Source organism: Sciurus carolinensis, unplaced genomic scaffold, assembly GCF_902686445.1.
Source record: "Sciurus carolinensis unplaced genomic scaffold, mSciCar1.2, whole genome shotgun sequence".
Taxonomy (NCBI): Eukaryota; Metazoa; Chordata; class Mammalia; order Rodentia; family Sciuridae; genus Sciurus; species Sciurus carolinensis.
The window spans coordinates 37,776-62,446 of record NW_025920532.1 but is presented as its reverse complement, the minus strand read 5'-3'; the positions used below and the strand labels follow the sequence as shown (position 1 = coordinate 62,446).

Here is a 24,671-nt window from a genome sequence, read left to right as displayed (position 1 = left end):
TTTCTGGTGCAGGGCTTGGAGAAAATTTATTGTCTACAGAAGTTGTGAATACAAAGACTTACCACTGGGGAAGGAAAAGTCAGGAGACTGAGTAAACTAACTGCCACTGAAAATAGTTGCAAGTGATTTAGCCCTTGCCTTGAATTAGGCCCTCTGAACACTTTGCATAGTATCCATTGTCCCACACTACTAATCTGTAAAGGAAATATTGTAATTTTCCCATTTTATAACACAAACAAATCCTAAAATGAGACAAGAAGATTGAACCACATATTATTAACAGTTGCAAAACTGAAAATCAATTTTACTTGACTACAAAGTCTACATCTTTCATACAAATGTTCCCTTTACTATCCTTTTACTAGGTCTTTATAACCCTTTGCAGAGATTTTTTTCTTCCATATTTTCATTGGTGCTTTATTGTTGTACATAATGTTGGGATTTGTTGTTACATATTTTTATGCACACAGTATAATAATGTAACTTAACCAATATCCTCTTAACTCATGAAAATGTATTCTCTAAATCTCAAATAGGATCATATAATTAAATTTGGTAAGCATAAACTTCTACTTGTTTGTGTTCAGTGTTAACATTTAAAGAATTTCTTAGATATTCACACTCTTTTTAGGTTAAGATGTTCATTTATTATTGCAATCTAGTGTCTCTTTTTCAAACCATATTATATATGGTTTTACAAGTGAAAATGTGTAGTATATTTTCCTTTGGCATGTCTTAATGGAGAAAATAATCTTTTCAAAGAAGATGATCGCAAAACTACTTTTGCCATCATAAAGCCTTCCAATTGAAGAAAATGGATGTAAATAAAAGGCATATGTCAATCATTGGATTAATGTTTAAAATATATTTAGGCTTCCTCCTTTAACCTCAACCTTTCTTTGATGTACAAACAGAGCATGTTCTTGTCCATCATCAATGACATTTACTCTGAAGTAAAATCTGATGTCTTCCCAGCAGAAAGCTGAAATGGAGCTTATCAGATCTTATCAGTAAGGTAGGATAGTACCAAATTCTCTGAATTTTTAAATTTTCCACATAAAATTATGATTGTCTCAAGTTTCCTAATCAACACTGATCCATTGAGATTGTTTAAAATAAAAAATACACTGCTATTTCTTTGGAATATTAAATGTTCTCTATCTTGGAGGCTTAAAGTGATGCTGTTGAATTGGAAATACAATTGGATAAGCCTTTATGCCCTGAATTCAACTCTTTGTTCAATTTTTGTTTGCAAGATCTGTCCAGTGGTGAGAGAGGCATGTTAAAATCATGAGAGGTGTTATGGTCTATTTGGTTTCTGGAATTGAGAAGGATTTGTTTGACGTACATGGATGAGCCACTGTTTGGGGCATAGATATTTATGATTGTTATGTCTTGTTGATTTATGCTTCCCTTAAGCAGTATGTAATGTCCTTCTTTATCCCTTCTGAGTAACTTTGGCTTGAAGTCCACATTATCTGAAATGAGAATGGATACTCCAGCTTTTTTGTGGAGTCCATGTGCTTGGTATGTATTTCCCCATCCTTTCATCTTTCTTTTTAATCCAATCTGCCAGTCTATGTCTTTTGATTGATGAGTTCAGGCCATTGATATTCAGGGTTATTATTGAGATATGATTTGTATTCCCAGTCATTTGGCTCATTTTTTTTTTGACACTACTTGCTTTCTCTTTATTTGACAACTCTTCCTTTAGGCTAGTTCCTCCCTTTGCTGATTTGCATCATTGTTTTTCATCTCTTCCTCATGGAATATTTTTCTGAGAATGTTCTATAATGCTGACTTTGTTTTTGTAAATTCTTTTAGCTTTTGTTTATTTTGGAAGGATTTTATTTCATTGTCTAATCTGAAGGTAAGTTTTATGGGTATAAGATTTCTTGGTTGGCATCCATTTTCTTTCAGGGCTTGAAAATGTTGTTCCAGGCCCTTCTAGCTTTTAGGGTCTGGATTGAAAAATCTGCTGATATCTGTATTGGTTTCCCCCTGAATGTAATTTGGTTCTTTTCTCTCACAGCTTTTAAAATTCTGTCTTTATTTTGTATGTTAGGTATTTTCATTATAATGTGCCTTGGTTTGGATCTGTTGTAATTTTGCGTATTTGGAATCCTATAAGCCTCTTGTACTTGATTTTCCATTTCATTCTTCAGATTTGGGAAATTTCTGATATTATTTCATTGAATAGATTGTTCATTCCTTTGGTTTGTTTCTCTAAGCCTTCCTCAATTCCAATAATTCTTAAATTTGGCCTTTTCATGATATCCCATAGTTCTTGTAGATTCTGTTCATGATTTCTTACCATCTTCTCTGTTTGGTCACCTTTGTTTTCAAGATTAAATATTTTGTCTTCAATATCTGAGGTTCTGTCTTCCAGGTGTTCTATCCTATTGGTTATGCTTTCTATGGAGTTCTTAATTTGGTTTATTGTTTCCTTCATTTCAAGGATTTCTGTATATTTCTTTTTTTCCAATATCTCTAACTTTTTTGAAATGATCTTTTGCTTCCTGTGTGTGCTCTTTTAACTGTTGATTGGTGTGATCATTCAAAGCCTGCATTTGCTCTTTCATCTCATCATTCAATGCCTGCATTTGCTCTTTCATCTCATCGTTTGCTTCCCTGATCATTTTAATTATGTACATTCTGAACTCCCTTTCTGTCATTTCTCCTGCCATGCTGTCATTGGATTTTATTGATGTAACATCTAGATTTGTTTGGGGCATTTTCTTCCCGTGTTTCCTCATATTGTTCAGGTATCAGTGGATTGCTGAGATATTGCAGATTTCCTCTATTGACTTATAGTGTCCCTGAAGATTTCTAGTATATCCCCTCTTAGCCTTCAGTAGCCTGAAGTCTTGGATTAAGTTGATAATGCAGTGCTCCACAAGGAAGCTGCCTCTCTAGGGGTGGTGGCCTTCAGGTGGGGTATATTCCCTGCTAGTGAGCAGAGGTGCCTCCACTTGTTGACCAATGGTCAACCAAAGGGGAACTAGGCTGCAGGCTGAGGCAAGGCCTGATGGGCCTGTGTCTCTGGTTTTACTGTCCTTGTGGGAAAACCTCAACCGGCAGGGAAGACTCACCCAGTGGGGAGGTCTCGCTGGTCAGTTCACCTCCTTAGGTTCCCCTCAATCCACAACTACTGCCTGGGCTAGGCAGCCTTCCTCTGCAATGATCCCAGGGGCCCAGACCTACCTCCTGGGCCTGGGAGCCTCGCCCTGCTCAGAAGAGTCTCCTTAGGCTGCCCCTCCTCAGAGAATCTGCCCGCAGTCCTGGAACCTTCGCTTTGCCCCACAGCTTGTCTCTGTATGGCTCTTCCATCAAGAAGCCGCCAAGGTCCTGGGATGGTGCTCTGCACCTAATCTCCTGGAAGCGACCCGCAGCACGCCTCCTCCTCCGGGCAGCCGCCTGAGCTCCGGTGTGGTCACTCTGAATCCAAGCGACCTGCCACGCGCCTCTTCTTCAGGGCAGCTGCCCAGAGTTCCGGTGCGGTCACTTGAAGTCCAGCCAACTCGCTGCACACCTCCTACTCCTGGCAACTGCCAGGAGCCCAAGTGCAGTTGCTCCAGGTCCAAGCGACCCACCGCACGCCTCCTCCTCTGGGCAGCCACCTGGAGTTCCCAAGCAGTCGTTCTGAGTCCAAACAACTCGCCACGCGCCTCCTCCTCTGGGCAGCCACCTGGAGCTCTGGTGGGTTGCTCCAAGTCCAAGCATTGTGCTCTGAATTCAACTCTTAATAACCTCTAATTCATTGGAGCTGAGGTCCTTTGTATGTTTGGACACTTCCTCTGGTGGAGACTCACTTTCAGGTCCTAAGTTCAGAAGAAACTGGAAGGCAAATTGTGTAACCCCTCTTCCAGCTCTTACCTCAATTACTATTTGAAAAAAGAAAAAAATTTGGATGACAATATTTAGTGCCTTCCCCATTACCCTTGACCTTCCAAGGGCAGTTGTAATTCTGCCAAAGGTCAAGGTCCCTGGATTGAGACCACAGCCTTGAGCCTGAGGACTTCCACTTGCCAGCTTCTCAGGCAGGGCAATACATTGAACAGAGGGCAGGACAGGGAAATGGGGCAGCTTCATTCTTCTCCATGTGACTTCTTTTCTTGGTAGAAAATAAATTTCCACAGTAACTAATAAAGACTTTTGAAGTACATTACTTGTTGTCCAACATCATGTTGGTAGATAGGGGTGGCTTCTTCACCTGTTTTCTGTTGAATCAAGACTTGGGATCATGTTGTCTGTGGATCGTACCATAAGGGAATATTCCAGCTTCTTACAATCTCTTGGATGTGACTTAAGGTCCCTGTTATCTTGAATTCAGCATCACAATTGTCTGCGTTTTAGCAAACATCCATGCATAGAAGGTCTCCACGTTGTGCAGATTTGATACACAAAATGTTCAGTTACCATAGTTTTGTTAAGTAACAGGAGGTCCTCCAAAACCTGATTCATATTGTTATCACAGTATATGAACTGTAAGTAACAGCACGCAGTACAAACTCCAGTGCTGAATCCTCAGTCTACACATCAATACCCGTAGCAGATGTGCATCATACTTAGGGACCAGTGGTGACACTGCTTCCTGTCTGCTTCTGATTGGTCACTGAACATCTGCTGCTCAGTTCACACAATGACAAAGTGTGTAGTGTTGCTTTCTTGTCCTCTGTGATAAACCTATGTGATATTTTATAGACATGGTAATAGAAAGTGATTGGGCTCCAAAAGATGAAAACATAAGAAAGAAAGGAAACACGGTAAACTGGGAATTGAAATCAAAATCAGTGCCATGGTTTTCCAGAAGAAACAGCTGAGCGTGGGAATGTTTACACTGCCACCACTTAAGAGATCCAAGTGAACAGCCAGAATGACGGTTTATCAATATTAATAAGGAACATGTTGGTGATGAAAAGAAAGAAGCTATCTTGGAGGAGGTGATGCCAACAATGATCTTTCCATAAAAGGAAAAATTGTTAGAGATATTTCAGAATAGTGAAAGTGCAAAGAAAATTGTTGCAAAGTGATGTGTATTTAGAAGGGAATATGTCATTCCATCAATGCCCAAAAGACATTCAGTTCATATTGTAAGGGATAATATAATGAAATACATGAGAAGGTGCAGATAGGCCCACTTCAAACTGGTCTTGATACATTTTTTTTCCAAAGGAAATATAACACTTTGCAAATTTTGTAGTATCTTAAATCCCAGTGCACTAAGTATATATTGTATTCACTTTTTTATTTCTGTGTAAGTTTGTTACTGATACTAAAACTTTTGCTGTTAATTATATGGTTCCCTTTCACAATTCCAGTCTGTGAGATCACTTTTACAGACCTGCATTAACTTGCAAAGCAACCTCTGCCTGTAGTTTATTTGCTTGTTTGCTTGATTGATTGATTCTGTGGTGCTGAGGATCTAGCCAGGGCTTCACACATGCTAGGCCAGCACTCTATCATTGAGTCCATCCCAACCATGACTAGTTTCTCAATGAAAAATCCTCATCCATATTTCACTGGGATTTCTTTTTTTGCATGCCTACCATGTATAAGGAAATGACTCATTGTGAGATAATGGAAAAGATAATTAATAAATGACTTTTTTCTTGGCCTCCTCAAGAACTGTTGCATATTCCTTTATATTTAGGAGCTGATAACTATGGAATATGTAGTGATTTTTGTTGTCAACCAAACTGAAAACACATATGAAGGAAAGGGCCTTAGTTCTTGATATACTGAAAACGTCTCATTCTTTCCATATAATTCTTCTACAACAGTTTCATGGAAAATTAAGAATATGTTCACTATTCATTTATTCAGCACCCACTTGAGTGACCACATTCCACCAGGCAAAGGTTTATGTTGTTAAAGCTACAAATGAGAGGTAAAGCAAATGCAGAAAAAACTAAACCAAGGTTTTTTTGTTGTTGGTTTTGTATTTGTTTTTTCCAATAAGGTTGCCATAAAGCTTTGACCAAATTAAAACTGAAAATAAAAAATACTGTGGATGCCATTTCAGAGGGTAGCAAGGGGGAGGTAAGTTAAATTCTGATGAACTTTCGCAAGATCTCAAAGCATGAGAGTGACACATCCTGGGTCTCTAGGAACTTCTTGCTGCTAACGATAAATGCCTGGTACAAGGGGTTTCTGGCTCAAATACTCCTAGAGAAGTTCAGTTTTTGATAGGCAGGTATATTTCTGAAACATACTCTGAGAGTAGGACAGGGCCCCTTCAGTGATTTCTCTTTCCTCCTGCATTTTCATTTCTCTATGTTGTGGCTGGATCATGTACAAGAACGAGTTCATCTGCAGCCTCTCAATCATTTCAGGAAGAGCCATACTGATGCAGAGACTGAGGCAATATTCACCAAGTATGACCAAGATGGAGACCAGGAGCTAACTGAACATGAGCAGCAGCAGATGAGAAACGACTTGGAAAAAGAGAGGGTGGGTCTAGGTTAGGAGAACTTGATTGAATTCAGCACCACCATGAATCAAACTCTGCACTAAGTGGTGGTCTACTGGAATCAATCCTCCTCCCCTTCTCGCTTTCTGTTTCTCTCTCAACATACATTTCACTGCTGTTTATTTCAAAAGGGATATATAACACAAGAATATATAGTATAATAAAACAAATACATGAAAGAAAACCAAAGTGAAAAGTGAAACAAAAGTGGGGGAAATGCATTATGGATAAGGCTAAGAAAAATTCGTATGTCAAAGATTGGACAACAATCTAAGCATTTTGCTAATTTGGGATATATAGAAAAATTAATCATTTTTATGTGTTGGAACACATGGGTTTATGCCATGATACTAGGATATTTTCTTGCCCGGCACAGTATAATTTTATATTGCACAGCTTGAGCAAGTGATTCTGATGATTTATGGTATTTCCTAGCATCCAGCCACCATATTTCACTTATCCAGTCCTGTAGTGAATGTTGTCTCTCATGCCTCCATTTAAAATCTTTGCACACACATATTTCCCTTTTCTCCTTTGCCTTAGTGTCTCTGTGGGTATAGAATAGGAGTTGGAGTGCTGAGAACCATGTATATAAATATGTTTACATAGAAATTACAGGTGGCGTCCAGAATGACTTTCCAGTTCACAATTCCAGTACAGGAATGAGGACACTAGTTTTACCTGTCCCCTTACCATCAGTGGACAGTGAGCTTCCTAATGGAATGGGTTTAAAGTGAGACCTCATTTGTTTTGAAACTCTTTGATTCCTAATGAAGTTTAATCTGTTTTTATACACCTGAGCTTCCCTTTTCATAAGTTGTCTATTCAAACCTTTAAAGTTTTATGTTTTGATAAAAGAGAAACCAGTCTGTTTTTGTTCATTGCTTATTGCTCAAATGGGTCAAGTTTCTTTTGTTGATTTATGAACATTTCCTTTTGGGCTTAAGCAAGGATCCCTTTTCTCTTCCATTTGATCATTTGGTCAGTGTTTACTTGTTTTTACAAAGTGAAGTCCATTAAGATTTTGGCATTATTTGCTTTGGAGGAGGTTTAAGAGACCTTCATATGGTCACAAAATTCTTATTAAATCTATGGTTTTACCTTTCACATTTAACCCATCTCAAAATTAACTTTGGATAAGGTCCATGGATATTTTGTCCACATAATGAGCCAGTTTTACCAATATTCTATATTAAATAAGTCATTTTTCCTTATTAGTTTCATGGTGTCACTGATGGGCCCAGTTCTCATGGAGTGGCAAAATTGAAATTCCACACCACACTTGCACACAAACTGGGCTTCTTGCAAATGAGAAACAGGACTAAGAGCAGAAACATGGAGAGAGGTGTGGTGCAGGCTAGGGGGAGGGATGCTGTTGGAATGAACTCAGCTCACCTGGAACTGCGCACTGCAACTGAAACCAAAAGTGAAGGTGCACAGAGGAGATGTGACAGCACCAACAGCACCTGTTTCAGCCCACCTCTCTCACCATGCAGATCCACTTATGCCCACCTAAGTCCACTCTGGACAGCTCAGGGAGAGGCCAGTTAATATTTCTAGAAAACACAATACAGGAGGTTCAGAGGTTCAGTGGAACTCTCTGGTCCCCATTGCTGCTACTGCTCATGATTACAATATTTTACTTCTCAGTTCCACAATCCTTTCTAGAACCTCCTCATTCTTGACCATTACTTCAACTGTACTTTAAGCTGCTTGCCTGGTATAGATATTCACACTCTCACTCCTGAGGCCTCTGATATTTTATTGCAGATAAACATTGAGTTACTTCTCTGAATTCTCTACCTATTTTATGGCAGTAATCCTAGCCTTCAGGTTTCAGGAATGAACAATATTATAACTCCTTTCTTTGCTGCTGTTACACTACTGTAGAAATCCCAAAGTGACTAAGTGGCAGTCACTGTCAGATTTCAAGGAACTCTTCCTTTATTTCCATATGGCCCTGTACACCTACTCTTCAGGATTCAGGACCTCTAATACGTTAGGGCCTAAATGTGCAGAGACCTAAAGCAAAACTCTGCAAATGAGTTCATGCAAATGATATTGAGAGGGACTGATATTGCTTGGTCTATGGACCTGAGTATTCCAATTTTGGGGAACAAATCGTGTAAGCTTAATGTAGCTTTGTGCAAGCTTCCATAAAGGGTCAGATAGTAAATATTTTAGGATTTGCAGGTCATAATGGTCTTTAAGAACTTTGCTTTCAAAGGGCAAGAACAGCCACAGCCAGCACAAAAACGTAACTCTATTAGGAACTATATTCCAGTGCAGTGGTTCCCAAAGACATCAGGAATAATCATTCACCTATTATATATTATCATTTTGCCACCAAGTTACTGGCTAGTCCAGACACTTGAAAGAACAGGACCATACTGAAATCTTAACATCAGCAACAGAAGGACCCTCAGTTGATCAACCTTGAGACCAGCCCTTGCTGTTGTAGGATCCTTTGACTGCCTCCCTCCCTGCCCCTTGATATTCTCTTCTAGAGTTCATTGAACATGCACTGGAATCAGCAAAAGACATCTGAAAAATCAGTATTACTACTTTCAAATTTGTATAAATGCAATAGATTTTAAGAAAATTAAAAGCTAAGGTGCATGATGATGGCTTCAAAGACAGAGCAAGTGGTATGTGTATTTCCTCTTTAACATCTCTCCAAATTACACACTGTTTCCTCCCTTTTCCCCTCCCTCCCCACGTTATTACGGAACCGTTCATAGTTGCTTTCTTCTTGCAGTTTTGCTTGGCACGCCAAGAGGAGTAACGAGTGAAAAAATATCAAGTGACATTTCATTTATTCCTGCATAATAAATTAGTTTCCCTCCAAGGAAATGAAAATAAATTACATAAATATATATACATGTTCTTAATGAAATTTCTATAAAGTAACATTTTATTTTTCAACTTATGAACAACAATATCACACTTCTTTAAATGTTCCTCAATTTAGAAGTTGATTAGATGATAAATTTATTCCGTGTTTGTGGTCAGAATGAAAAGGCAATTATAATGCAAAGAATAAATAAAATGTGGTATTTTCAATGATTTATAATTTTAAAAGAAAATATTGATAATTTGGCCTGTTTTTAACATGATAGGTATATGTTGTGTGTAAATATGAATATGTTTTTCTCTCTTTGTAATGAAATATATATGTAGGGAACTGTAAGCACAGATACAGAAAGATTCTACCAAAAATAGGAAAATTAATTGACCTTGATGTTTACATAATAACATAGTAAAACAGATATTATAAGATTCATTCATCAAATGTCATAAAGTTCAAAGATAAAAATCTTAAGCCATGTCCCTAGACTGAAATTGCAGCAACACGGCAGGGCACCCAGTGGTGGCTGAATGCTGTTCCAAGACAACTGCAGTCACAGGGGTCTGCATCTGGCGATCCCGAGATCCTTGCATTCCTGTATTTCCTTCTACAAAGGGGAGCTAGACACAATGTGATCCCCTAAATTGGATCCCAGGACAATATAAATATTAGTCAAAAAGGGTGGAATGTAAACAATCATGCAGGTTGATCGACAGTGATGTCCCAATGTTAAATTTCTGACCTTTGGTGGAACCTGGAATTAAAATGTCAACATTAAGGGAATCTAGGCAAAGGGAGTATGGGAGATTTCCACACTATCTTTGCAGGTTTTCTGTAAATATAAATTATTTGATTATTTAAAGGTTTTTAAAGTGGAAGAGGAACTTAAGGATGTACCTGTGCACCAAAAAACACAAACCTGAGCTGAAGCGATGTTCTGATAGCAGCAACACAGAGGAATATTCATGGATCTTTTCTAAAGAAATCCATGGACGGAGGAGGAAGCAGTAGTCAGGAAAGTGCCTGTGGGACTCTCCGGTGCTGCTCATGTTCCTCTTCTTGACCTGGATCGGTGGTTGCCCTCGTTCCTCATTTAATGGTAACTCATGAACTGTACTTTTTGTTACACTGCCTTTCAATAAGAGAGAAGTTTTGAAACACATTCATATTACCAGTAAATAGTTGTCTACTACAGGTAAAGAATGAAGGGAGAACACAGAAATAAATTAGCTGTACGACGTTGGAGGGGTCTTGTGTTGGCACAGATGTCCAAGTTATCAAACCACAAGCATAGCATTTTCAGAGCTGGAAAACACTAGGAATGGCCAAATTCTGCCCTGACAAGTTCTTCACGGAGGTGTCTCTGCAGGTGCTCCTGTGGCGGACAAGCAGAACCAGACATCTGAGTCTTAGCAGAGATCTCAGGAGAATCTGATGCCACCAGATAATATATCACTGAGGCATCCAAGGAGAGGAAGTAAATTTTCAGAGCCAGAAAATCCCAGAAATGGCATAAGAGCCACATGCTGAAACTCTGGCCCTCAACTCCACTTGTGGCCCAAAGCCCCCAACCAAGACTCCCGAGCTCTTACAATTCCACTAGAGAATATCTATGTTCCACCCAACTCAATTATCTTATTCAAGACATGATTTTTTATTATCATGGATTATTTTTGCTATAGCATTAGCACTGTTTTTCAAAAGTAATTTAGTTTTTATACTACTTATACAACATTGACATATGTGTTACTTATTTAGTGGCAGATTGTAGATTCACAGACTATTAAAATTGTAGGGCTACTAACATGCCTACTCATTTTGTACAGGAGGAACCTTATACCACAGATACTAGAAACATGTCAGAAGTTTCTGGAGATATATTCTCCTTTTTCAGATCAAAGATGAGAAAAATGTGTATGAAATATCATTAGATTTTGGCTTTGGTTCTTTGATGTATAATTCAGTTTGTTGTTTTGTGAATTTTTTTCTTTTTTTAATTATTCGTTTTTTATTTTTACAGACTACATTTGGATCATTGTACACAAATAGAGTACAACTTTTCATTTCTATGGTTGTACACAATGTAGTTTACACCATTCATGTAATCATAAATATACATAGGGCAATTCTGTCTGTTTCATTCTACTATCTTTCCATCCCCCACCCCTCCCATTCCATTTTCCTCTACACCATCCAAAGTTCCTCCATTCTTCTCTTCTCGCCTCCATCCCCTCTCATTATATATCATCATCCACTTATCAGAGAAAACGTCTGGATTTTGGTTTTTTGGGCTTGACCTATTTCACTTAGCATGATATTTGAAATAATTGTTCCTGATCAACAGTGTTAGGAAACTGAGCAGAAAATAATAAAAAAAAATCATTAGGTACTTAAAATTAATCAAGTTCTTTTTTAATGTGAAAGAAATTCATAGTAAATGAAATTGAAATTTAAAAATTTCTTTTAAGACATAATATTCTTAAGTAGGTAATTATGAGAAAGATAATGCTCAGAATAGCCAACGTCACGTGATTCTTCCACAAACCCCAACGTGACAGTTCGATGTCCTGCATTAACAAGAATTCTTCACCAGAACACCTGAAATTAAACACAAAGAATATAACTTCATTCTAGTATCTGTGAAATTTTGGTCAATATATTTGCTGTTCCTTAAAGAAACCTATAAAATAACAAAATCTTCAATTATCCCTTCATATACAATAGCTCCCAGTCATTGAATGCGTACATGTTACTTGATACTATGGTAAGCAACTTGCATATGATATCTTACTAAATCCCTAAAATGATTCAAAGGGGTAGAGATATCATATTAATTTAAAGAGGAGGGGAAATATGCTTAATGAACTTGCCTAAGTTTACAGTCATACTATGAACCAAATTCTAGTATGACTGTAAACCAAATTCATTTGTTTCCAAGTCTAGAATATTGCTCTTGCTAAAGGGCAGAAACGCTTACCAAGTTACCTTCCACTTACTCATGATGGGGATGACCTGCTCACACTCAAAACAGTCATCCTAGAATCACTGGCTAAGAATTCTAAAACCAGGACCAAAGGAGAGCAAGGGCTTCCAGCCAGTGTCAAGACTATCAGCTGTCAGTCCAACACTCTGATGAGAATTCAGATACTCAGCTACAAGATGTCACCTGCAAGTCCAGAAATCATACTCAACCCTTAAGAACCAGCTGGAGCAGAGAAGGATGGAACATTTCTGCCACAGGTGGAAAAGCACCTAATACTAAAGCATGTGGTACAGCTACAGATATGGCCTGATGCTACTTTTGTACATCATGGCCTTTAGCACTTCTTTTAATAGCCATGGCCTCTCTCTGCTAATAGGAGGTTCCTCCTTCCTCTTCTGAAGATGAGCCTTATGTGAGTCTGAAGCCTGTGGTGGTATCTCCTTATTTGGTCCCACATTTCCAACCACTGAATCCTGCCCAGCAGACAACCAGCTCGTGACTGTGTTACAAAGATGTCACACCCAGATCCAACCAAGGAGAGGGGCCCCGGTATAGAAAACCTCTCTTCCTACATGTTTTTCCTTTCATTAATTCAAAGTAGGAACTTTTCTCATTACTGAGAATTATTTCTATGTTATTTGAACCTCCAAAAGGGATTTAGGATTCCAACATTCTCTTTTCTCTCATTAATTTTTGTATCAATATCAAATGATTAGCAGCAATAATAGAAAAGATGTTAAATTGTAAAAAAAATCTCATTTTATTAAAACCTACATTTCTGTTTTAAAGACATGATGGAAGAATGTATTTCTTTTTCAACTTCCTGAGATATGTGTTTCTTTCATTGAAGAACATAGCCAATGTGAGGGAGTATTCCCAGTCAGTACACACACACACACAGGCATACACAGACAAACACATATAACTTAGTGGCCTTGGATTTCATATGTCTTCCATTTACATGAGCAAAAGGAAGGGCCAGGATGGGGGACAATGCTCACTCTCTCTGTGTTAGTGCTGCCCTGTTAGTTATTACTAACATGAGCTAGTAATAACTAGCACATGACATGTAGCACAGAATCCATACATTGAGAAATCACAAGCCTTTGCTAAACTGTCAAAGCAACCCATTTTAGCCTCAAATGTTCGGAAAACAGAACTCAAAAACACTCAAAACTAAAATGTAAACTGAAATGTCAAAATGATCTTTTGAAAGGGCCCAAACATTTCTCCAAAATTAATACAATTTTGACTACAGCAGAATACAAGTTCAACATGTTTGCCTCCATTATTGCTCAATAGCTCACATTATGAGGGAGAAAATGCAGATTCAGGATGTTGGTTGAACTTGGAAATTCTCATGTCAGCTTTAATCCAAGGGAACTTCTGTATCTCATCATAGTAATAAAAAAAAACCCTTAGGACATCAGACACACACTTACATTTCATAGCTGGGATGGTTGCCCTGTGTTGTATTGAGTGATGGACAGAAGTTTAGTCCCCAAAATTCATTATGATGCAAAGCCTATATGACACAAAGAGCAAGACATCTTGGTTTTAAATTTCAAAACTTTCCAAAGTATTATTATAATTACATTCTCTAGATTAATGTTTACTTGTATTTTTCATTTCTACTTTTTAGTTATAAATGACAGTAGAATGTATTTTGGCAGATTATACATACATGGAGTATAACCCATTCTAATTAGGATCCTGTTCTTTTGGTTGTACAGGATGCAGAGGTACCCAGGTTGTGTATTCAAATACAAGGTTAGGAAAGTTATGTACAAATAATTCTACTTTCCTTTCTATTTGCCTCTCCCCTCTCTTCTCTTAATTTACCTTTGTTTAATCCAATGAACTTCTATTATTCCCCTCCCCACTCTCCCTTGTTGTGGGTTAACATTCACACATTAGAGAGAGCATTTGGCCTTTGGTTTCCAGGAGATTGGCTTATTTAACTTAGCATGATATTTAAAGACAAACCAAATTTCATATTCACAGTCTGTCACAACATAGTGACCAAAGTTATAAATCAAGAGGTCCAGGGTTGGGATGTTGTTTCTGATTGGCCAAGAAGGAAGACCTCTTGCTAGATGACCCCATAGTCCCTTCCTTCTTCTCTCCCTGTGTAACCCTACAATTTTGTAATTAAAATGGTACATTGTTGGTCATTGAATCCTGATGATTTATTGTCATGACATTTCTTGTTCTTCACATTAAAACCACTTATACTTATAGGTGGTAGAATCTTGGTTCCACTGTATTATGACACACTTTTCTTTGGAGTTGATTAGCTTGCTAGAGCCAACAGGGATGAGTGTTATATAGTTTTTGTTTCTCTTATAATTTCCCTTTCAACATGATCTATGCATTCTAGTCTCCAATCTTCTCATTTCCTTATTAAATGGAGACAATGTTTTTATCAATCAGTGTTTCTGCTTCATCATGTGATTTATTCTCTCTCATTCTTCCTCACCCACAAAAAACAGAATGAGAGATGGAGAAAGCCAGATGACTCCCTGACCTTGTGCTAATGAAGGCTATTAAGAAATCTTCATCCATTGCTCCTGAAAGGAATTCCTGGGTAGGAGATGGTCACAGGTCATTCCAGAGGAAGTGAAATGGGTAGGTTTTATTTTCATTGTTCCATCTTGGAGACCCACTCACAGGGCAGATAAGGACAGCTTACCGTAAAGCCATAATAAGGAATGCTGAAGTACTGAAGCCATGTTAACTGAGGTATCATGGTTCCAGAATACAATGGCAGACACCAAATAATCTACACAGAGAAAAGGTTATGAATTAGAACATGCCAGGATTTTCTGGAGGAATTGTAGGGAAGATGTTTTCCAAGAACTCTACAACCTTCTAAACATTCCTGCTCAGAACAACTCTTAAAATTTGCACTTATTCTAAACATTCCTTTGCATGTGTAAACCTCTTCATGACTAAGGCTGTTTATGGTTTTAACTTAAGGAAATATACTAAAATATATGATATATATTCCACTCATTTGGAAGAAAGTTAATGGTCACTACTTTGTCCTCAACTTCCTCTGTCCTCAAATTCCTCTGCAACTGTACACAACGGAAGATTAAGAAGTACACTGTTTCTTGGTATCTGAGAAAGGTCAGCTCCAGGACCCATGCATACAGACACCCAAATCTAGACCCTTTATTTTAAAATAGCATAGTATACCATGTAATCCCAAGTAAATCATTTATACTTTAAATATATGTATCCTTTATATTTTAAATCACCTTTACATTTCTCATAGTACTTAAGAGCCTAGAAATGCTATGTATGTACTTTACACCATATACATATAACCATATAAACTCTATAGTTTAGGGAAAACTGAATAATAAACAAAAATTATAAATATTCAGCAAAAACACAATTCTTGTTTTATATGTTTTCTGTTTGTGATTGAATGCATCTTACAATGCAGGATGTTTATATTTGAGAGACTGACTCTACTCACTATTCTAATTATATCCCTACCAAGTGTTGTTCCTAATAATCCAGAAAATCTAGGAACATTCCTGAGCTTCACAAACCCCCCTATACTTCCATACAATAATAAGTGGTGTTATTTACAAGGTTTGCCTTTTGTATCTATGAAGTTAATAATAATTTGGGCTTCAGAATTGCAGGCTTCAGGTTACTCACAGCCTGGAACTAATAAACAGCATAGTTTATTGCAGTGCAGCAGAAAACGTGATCAATCCCTGCATTTAAAGCTACGAAAAAGCAGTGTCGCAATGCTGATTCGGGAAGGAATCTTGGAGATGAAGAAGAGACAGCTAAGTGGCCCACCTAACACCTGACCTAAGTGGTGTGAAGTGAGCTGGTGTATGCACAACAATGACAGCGCTGGTGTGCCTGCACATATCAGACTTGACCTCACAAGTTCCTGGTGTACGACACAGTATCTCTGAGTGAAATGCAATTGTAATGACTGACTTTCAAAATTCTACAAGGAAACTTTTTTAAAAAGTCAACCAAATTATCAAATAAATCAAACAAAACATCTTTACTTATTGAAATACATTTCCTTTACAGTAGAAGAAATATACACAAGACTTGTCACTTTCTCAATGATATTCATTGGTACTTGCCAAATTCAGAAACAGAAGAACTAAAGTTTGGCAAAAGCGTATGTGCCAAACCACGCTTCTATGGTTATGCCAAAATGAACCCCAGTATTATGGATAACTATAACCCACTAATTAACAATTTTTAATGAAGAGTATGTGTTCCATAAAAGTCATTGAAAGACATCTCTTCCTACTGTAGGCTGAGCATGTCTGTATAGCTGATGTGGCTGATGGGGGAGAATTGTGGTAATAGACTCTGTTTATCTTTTGATTTATCTGTGTGAGTGCAAATTTTAGGAACATGAAAGAATAAGATTTAGGATGCAGTTTTTTAAAATTATGAATCAGATATATACTAATATAAGTAGTTCTTAGGAAACCCAGAAAATAGGTGACCTAATGCTAAGGACCTTATAATTTTTGCATTTTCAAAATGCAAGAGGCATCCTAGCTAAACCCTGTTATAAGAGGCATCCAAGGGCGACCCCTGTTACACGTCTCATGGAGCTTCACTTTCACCGTGGGGAATAATGAATTGTACCAAACCACCTCTGCTGGTTAAACAGCTGGCAGTTCTTTAACACCAGCATGAAAGGTAGGCACACAGGCTATGTTTCTTGTGAGGGAATCTGCCAAGTTTTCTGGTTTTTGACATTCCAATTTATCAAGGTTTTATGTCACCAACAAGTGTCTTGTTTTGCTGGGAAGGGGGTTATCAGGAATTGAACTCAGGGACACTCAAACACTAAGCCATATCCCCAGCCCTGTTTTGTATTTTATTTAGAGGCAGGGTCTCCCAAAGTTGCTTAGCGCCTCACTGTTGCTGAGTCTGTCTTTGAATTTGTGATCCTCCCACCTCAGTCTTCTGAGCCACTGAGATTACAGGTGTATGCCACCCCACTCAGTTATGAAGTCCCTTTTAAAAGTTTATTAGTAAAAACATTGTAACTATTTTAAGTAACTATATTACAAACTAGCAAAATGACTTGAAAATAGCAAGGAGGAAAGTGGTATATTCTCTAACATAAACTGTATTTCAGTCTATATGTCCTCTGGAACTCATCAGAGTATCATGCCCAGAATCCTCAAAGCAGGTTTTATATGACAGGAAGGTGCAGGAGAAAGAAGGAGAAAAATGTGTCCCAGAGAAGCACAATACTAACTCACCATCATAAATGTAAAATAGGTGTTTATGACATATAGTGGTAGAGAGACGTTACTATGACCTGTTACTATGGCCAGGGTCATGGAAATGGATGAAAAAGCCACCATCATGAGGGTAAAGATCATGATGAAGAAAGTCTCCACTGCTGATTTTGATCCTTAAAGAAAAGAAGGGATCGGTTCAGTTGCATAATTTCCTGTGTATTTAGGAATATTTATGGTACACATATCAGTGTAGTATGGAGAAAACAATAACAGAACCAAAGAGTCACCCACTATCCCAACACCCTGTGTCACCAGTTTCATTGTTTTCTTCCACATAACTGAGAATGGTATCTTCATAATTAAGTCCTCACAGACAGATTGCCTCATGGTTCTGGGACTGAGAATAGGGTGGTTAAGTTTCTTAAACTACTTTATAATTATCATCAGCTAATGATTCTCTGTGTCATAGGATCTGAAGATTTGGGAACAGGTGCAAGAATACTGATCAGGAGCCTCGGGCTCTAGATTCCATGCCTAATTCTTATGACATACATACTAGTAAACTGGAAGGTTTAAGCTCTATCTGTGGTTCGAATTGTATACTGCTTTGTCAAAGACACTTCTGGTGTGTGTGAATGTGTGTTTGTGGGGGGTACCAGTGAATTACATGGAAGTGATAATTCAGTGAGCCTGGGGTGAAACCAGACCAAAATGCACAAATGATATTGTCTACTTCATCAGATGAGTAATTTTATTAAACCAGCAAACCCCAAAGTCACCATATTCCTCTCATCCTGAGAGTGAACAGGGAGAGAATATATGTGTACAATGATTTTTATACTCTATCTGTCTCTACAGATATTACAGATATCACTGCCAAGATACAGAGAAAATCAAGTAGAAATAGGCAACATATATCCTGGCTCCTCTAGCACAGTTTCAAAAAGTTTTATAAATTTGGTCATGTCTGTGTAAGACACAGAGCATCAGTATAGTTTTATAAGTGGCAATAAGTAAATTATAATTTTATAAGTAGTTTTTGAAGTTCAATTAGGAAAGGTGTAAATAGTGTCCACATTAAACATCTATTTTAAAGAGTACACAATATGTGTGTTTTCTCCCTCATAGCCTATTTTACAGGTTTGGGAACCCAAAACATGTTTGTGAAGAGAAGTTAACTTCTCCACATATCCAAGACTAAAGACACAACCTCTTTGTCTGTTACTTACCAGACACGAAGTATACTGTACAAATAAATGTAGAACTTGTCACGAAAATCCTAAGTAGTATTTCAGGCAAAAGATTTCCAAAGAAATAAGGTGACACTCCATAATATCCACTCATAGACTCACATCTATAGAATAAAGATATATGTCACACATGCCAGGTTAGTTTAAACAGGCACAGCCCAGAGGAGATGCTGTTGTGCAGACTCCTGTTGCCACAAGGTCTAACTCTGCAGCTGCCCATAGGCTCCACACTGGTCCCCCAGGCCCTTCACCATCTCAGGTGCAGCCTCCCTGGGGCATCAGCCCCATGAGACATTTGCTGGGACCCTCCTTCCTGACAGCGCCCCTCCTGCTGCCAAAAACTTTGACAATCAACACAATCACAACCAACCCCTCAGGGAGTCTGCATCTCCTCACTCTCCTCACTCTCCTCAGAGACTCTGCTTCTCTGAGTCTGGCTCTGCCTGAAAAACAAAGAAAGGGATAATCTCAAGGGTAACAGAGGCTTTTCTTCTCCTCACTTCTGAATATGAAGGTGAGGTTATTATACTCCAAGCTTCCAATGTAGCTAAAGATCCCCAAATCTCTTTGTAATTCTATTAGTTCATGTAAAAACCAGAAAGTGATTTTTCTTCAATGATCATGCCTCCAGCCAGACACCTTTTTCAAATACCAATTCTTAATCTTTTCTCTTTCTAGAACCTCTCTGTCCAAATTCCAACCTCTTCCACCAGTATCTTCATTTCTTCCCTCTCTGGTGATTCCTGTCTTGGGCACGTTGGCAAGGACAAATCTCCTCCATCTTTGAAAACCACAAAGAACAAAACCATCCTGCTCTTTCCTATAAGTCTGCTTCTAGTCAGCTTTTTCACTGCTGTGACTGAAGACCTGACCCGAGCAACTGTAGAGGTGGAAAAGCTTATTTAGGGGCTCACGGTTCTAGAAGTCTCCATCCATATGCAGCAGCTGGCTCCATTCATCCTGTCTCACAGCAGAAGAGTGTGGCAGAAGAAAGCAGCTCACATGATGATCAAGAAGCAGTGACAGAGAGTTGTCTCCACTTGCCAGATACAAATATGTACCCCAAAGCCATGCACCCAATGACCACCTCCTCCAGCACACTCCACCTGTCTTCAGTTATCACTCAGTCCCATCAGGTAATTAATTCACAGATTGGATTAAGGCTCTCATAACACAATCATTTCTTCTCTGAACCTTCTCACCTTGTCTCACACGTGAACTTTTGGGAGTACCACACATCCAAACCATAGTCCTCTGGCTCTCTCCACCTTTGGATCCACTCACAGCTATGCGTGGCCACATACTTTATCGGTTTCATATCCAATCTGCAGGTACTGCTTAAGTCAATATTTTTATCTATAGAAGCCTCTGAAAGTTTCCTTGAGAGGGTCATTATGACCTATTGCTTTCTAAGAACAAAACATATTTCTCATCCCCCTTTTCCTTACTTTCTCTGCAGAATTGGGATTTGCTGACCACACCCAAACCTTACTGTTTTCTCCTTGGTAGCAGGCCTCACAAGTTCTTGATTTTCAACTCCACTCAAGATTGCTTCTTTCAATTAATATTGGTAAACCTTAAATAACCTTCAAAATTTTGTGTTGTATGTGATAAATATATACAATTTAAATATGTCAATTTAAAGAATAAGGAATGGAAAAGAAAACAAAAAGGAAAGAAATCTTCCAGTAATCCCCATTCTCAAATCCTTGGCCCAATACTGAATGGGACCAGTTTGCTCACTACCCAGCAATGCCCCTTCCCTGAACAGAGACCAACTCACATAAACCGCTTCTTCTGGCGCTCAACGACATAAGCTGCCAGTGATGAACTCCTGCGACAGTGGTAGGCCATCAGGAAGAAGAACACCAATACTCTGTCAAAAGAATGAAACAAGAGCACCTCAATCAATGAGCACTCTTAGATTGGTTTATTCCCACAAAACTCCTTTCAAAAATAATGTAACATCAAAGATATATAAAAATAAGGAGTAGAACTCTTCAGGTTGAAACAGGCAGGAAAGCATGACCCCATCAGGTCTCTTCGGTGTGCACTTAGTGGTTGCTCGGTTACTCCACACTATGGTGCATGTTGAAATTTCTCTGTGGATTGGTGAGCAATGACTTGTATTCTCTAAAATTCACGTTAAAGAAAAAAAATGCAATAGTACAGGGAGGAGGTCCTTAGAGAGGTAATAAGATTTAGATTATCATAAGAGTGGAGCCCCTTGATAGTACTGGTGCCTTTGTAAGAGGAAGAAACACCAGACACTCTGTGTCTTGAGAGATGCAGGGTGAAGGTGCCACCTAAAAGCACCGAGGGGCCCTCACACGAGACTGACCTGCTCAAAGGGAGCTCTCACCCTAGACTTCCAGACTCTAGAATTGAAACAAAACAAAGCTTTGTCATGTAAGTCACCAAGTCTATGGTGCTTTGCTATGACAGCCTGAGCTAACACTCTCACCTTCAATTTAACTTACAAAAAATGCCCGAGAATCATTCTTCATGTATGAAGAGAAATATTAGGGTAAATAAGCTATAAAGGGTGAAGGTATTCAATTATCCAGTTTGGTTTTAAAGTGAAGTAAGCAGAGAGTAAGGCATGTGGAAGGAAAATGCTAGACACCGGACACACCCACTCACGACCACCAGAAAGCCTCGACACCACCCTTGACGTGGGACAGCCACCTTCCTTCCTGCTGGGTTTCCAGAGTGATGACAATGAAATGAAACTGATGCTCAGTCATAATAAAATTAATCTGATAACTTGTATGAACACTATTAATATATATCTCCAGTAAATAATTGAGGATTAGGAAGAAAAGTGTTCAGTTAGTTTATACTTCAAAATAAATAAGGATTTCCTGGGAGCTTGCCAACATCCATGAAATAGGGATGGGCTTCCCTGCCTAACCAGATGACTACACTGAAATGGAGGATATTAGTATAAACATATAAAGAGGATGTGTTTATCATTCAAATGACCTAAAAACAGGAGAGCATTTTTAAAAATGTAAATGCTTGTGAATAATTCCAGCTACCTAAAGAAAAGAGTTCATAGACAATTTTTTCCTCATTCCTCAGGACAAGGTTATTTGAAACCTAGACATCATCCACACATTTCCCAGCCATATCCTTGTTATAATAACTGCTATCCTTCATAGAACCAGTGAGTGAACTTCACTGAATTCAGGTGAATCGTGTGAATGTGTGTTTTCTACTGAAATAAAAATTCTATTGTCACCTCAAATCAGCCACATAAGGCCATACTAGTCCTCAGTAGTTTCTAACTGACAGAAAATTAGGGCACCACCTGGCTTCTCTACAAAGATATTTTCTTACACCTCAGGAATGAGGAACTAAGGGTGCAGGATGTTTAAAATATAAGAGTTCATACAATAATGAAAAGGAATGGAAGATAGCCAGGCCCAAGAGACAACCAGATATATAACTTTTAGTATTTGTAAATGCAATATCAAGCTAAATGTCAATTTCGAAACCACGGGACAGAGAAAAATTCAATTAAGTTTGTTATTTCACACTTAACCATACAGTAATATTCATAATTCTGAAAAAGGAGACAGTAAAATTCCTTCTAATACATAAGAGGATTTACTTTATCACAGACAGGTTTTTATGATGAACAATAATGCATCCAATGATTTTCAAGGTGGCAATCATGTGCCATATCTAAATGTAGATCTGATTTATTTTTATTTATGAATTGAAAAATTATACTCAAACATTTGTGGGACACAAAGTAATGTTATGCTTCAAAAATAAATTGCAATATGCGAGTGGTAGCACACACCTTTGTTCTCTCAGAATGTTTGAAATATAAAAGTTCATACAGTAATATAAAGGAGTGGAAAATAGCCAGGCCCAAGAGACAACCAGTTATGTAACTTTTAGTTATATAGACTCAGGAGGCTAAAGCAGGAGGATCACAAGTACAAGGCCAGCTTCGACAACTTAGGGAAACCCTAAACAACTTAGTGAGACTCTGTCTCAAAATAAAGAATAAAATGGGCTGGGGACTCAGATCAGTGAAAAAGTGCCTCTAGAGTATTATAATGCAAAAGAATAATAAAATGACTCTGTTATCTAGATATTCATTACCTCCAAGGTTCATTACTACCTCATTTACATAAATGACTGCATGACTGATGTCATCCTACAATATGTATAATCAGAAAAATGAGAGATTACATTCCATTTATGTATGATCTCATTTAAATGTATAAATGCATTCTACTGTCACATACAACAAATTATAACAAACAAAACATTTTTTTAAAAGTTGATATACTTCAAATTTTCATCATCTTTATGGTGAGTACATATGAAATTTATGTTCAGCAATTCTGAATCGTATAGTATTATTTGCTGCATTCACCATCCTGTTCAATGTATCTCAAAGAAAAGAAAAATCTATTCCTATCATAATCAGATTTAGACCTTTGACCTTCATTACCTCATTTACCCCATACTTTAGCTTCTGGCAATGACCATTCTACTCTGTTTTTAAAGTCTAATAAGGTCAGAATGTACATATAAGTGAAAACATGTGTCTTCTGTCTTTCTCTGTCTGGATTATTTGACTTAGCAGAAACTTCTCCAATTCCATCCATGTTGTCACAATGGGCATGATTTCTTTTCCTGTGGCTGAACAGCATTCCCTTGTTCATACATGCATTTCCCTTATCCATCCATCGGCTGATAGACACTTAAATTGATTCCTCAATTATTGTTGTACATAGTGCATATACCACGTCATCCAAATGACTTCATATATTTTCTGTAAATATCCTGAAGTAGGATTACTAGATCCAAATATTGTTTTAAAAACATCTATTTCCTAATTTCTTTAACTGTCCATACAATCCAATTAAGCTATAAAGTCAAAGGAGCTCACACTGTACACAGGATTCAAATGTAGGTACTCAATTACACAGGTTAGAGAACGTGTTAAGACAGCTCTTGATTCCAAAGAAAAGTACTAAACCGCGGTCTTCCCAGCAATTTCAAATGAAGGACTGATATTCATGCCCAAAGAAAGCTCTAACCACTTGGTTCCAGAGATGAAACTGAGACATTATTTTCTAACCAAGACAATCAATCACTAATCACCTGATCACGAAAAGGAGAGTCAGATAAATCATACACAAGAGGCCACTTTCACATAGTCCAAAATCTTCTAGAAATGTAGCATATGACGGTGAAAAATGCAAGTTCAAGTAAGGGTAGTATCCAATTTCTCCAGAAAACACCTGAAGAAATGACTATATTCCTGTATTTCTCTGGATTTTTCTAGAAACACCTGTAATAGCTTTTCACTTCTTTAAAATTGCAGTTGATGACAGATATATCAACATTTTTTCCAAGCACCTCCCACTACACAGTATGCATGGTTCATCACCTTGAGACCCTGTGATCATGCTGAGCTTGGTTAAGAAGTGGTGTCTACCCAGGGAACAAGTACTAACAGAGTTGCACAAAAAATACAGAGATCTCTGCCTTTAGAAGGTAAAAAAGTGACTTAACTCTGGAAAAATCTGTAGTGATTGTCTTTTTTGTAGGAAAACACTATCTAATTCAATAAAAGGGAAAATTCCTTTACCTGAGTAAAGAATTGACTTTTATGGTTATTCTTCCATTCAAGAACAATTGGCCTGTATCCAGGGTTCACTTCAGGTTTTCAGTATGCATCTTGTTGCTCAAACACAGGAGGCTTATTTAAAAACTGACATGATGTTTTTTTTTCTTTTCCTTACTTTTTCTTTCTCCCCTTCCCTATCTGTGGGGAATTAAGATTACCATTCTTCCTGACTGAGGCTGGGTTATCATATGCTTCCACTTATCAACA

General features: G+C 38.0%; 1 protein-coding gene across 1 annotated transcript in view; it reads right to left on the bottom strand.

The window, feature by feature from the left end:
• Positions 1-19,178: 19,178 nt before the first annotated feature.
• LOC124975826 (broad substrate specificity ATP-binding cassette transporter ABCG2-like) overlaps positions 19,179-24,671 on the bottom strand; it is a gene marked incomplete at its 5' end in the record, with an annotated part of 41,801 nt that continues 36,308 nt past the window's right edge. Inside the window, 2 exons of the mRNA XM_047538339.1 lie at positions 19,179-19,248; positions 20,589-20,681. Coding sequence (XP_047394295.1) covers positions 19,179-19,248; positions 20,589-20,681 — 163 coding nt within the window. The remainder of the gene's footprint in view (positions 19,249-20,588; positions 20,682-24,671) is intronic.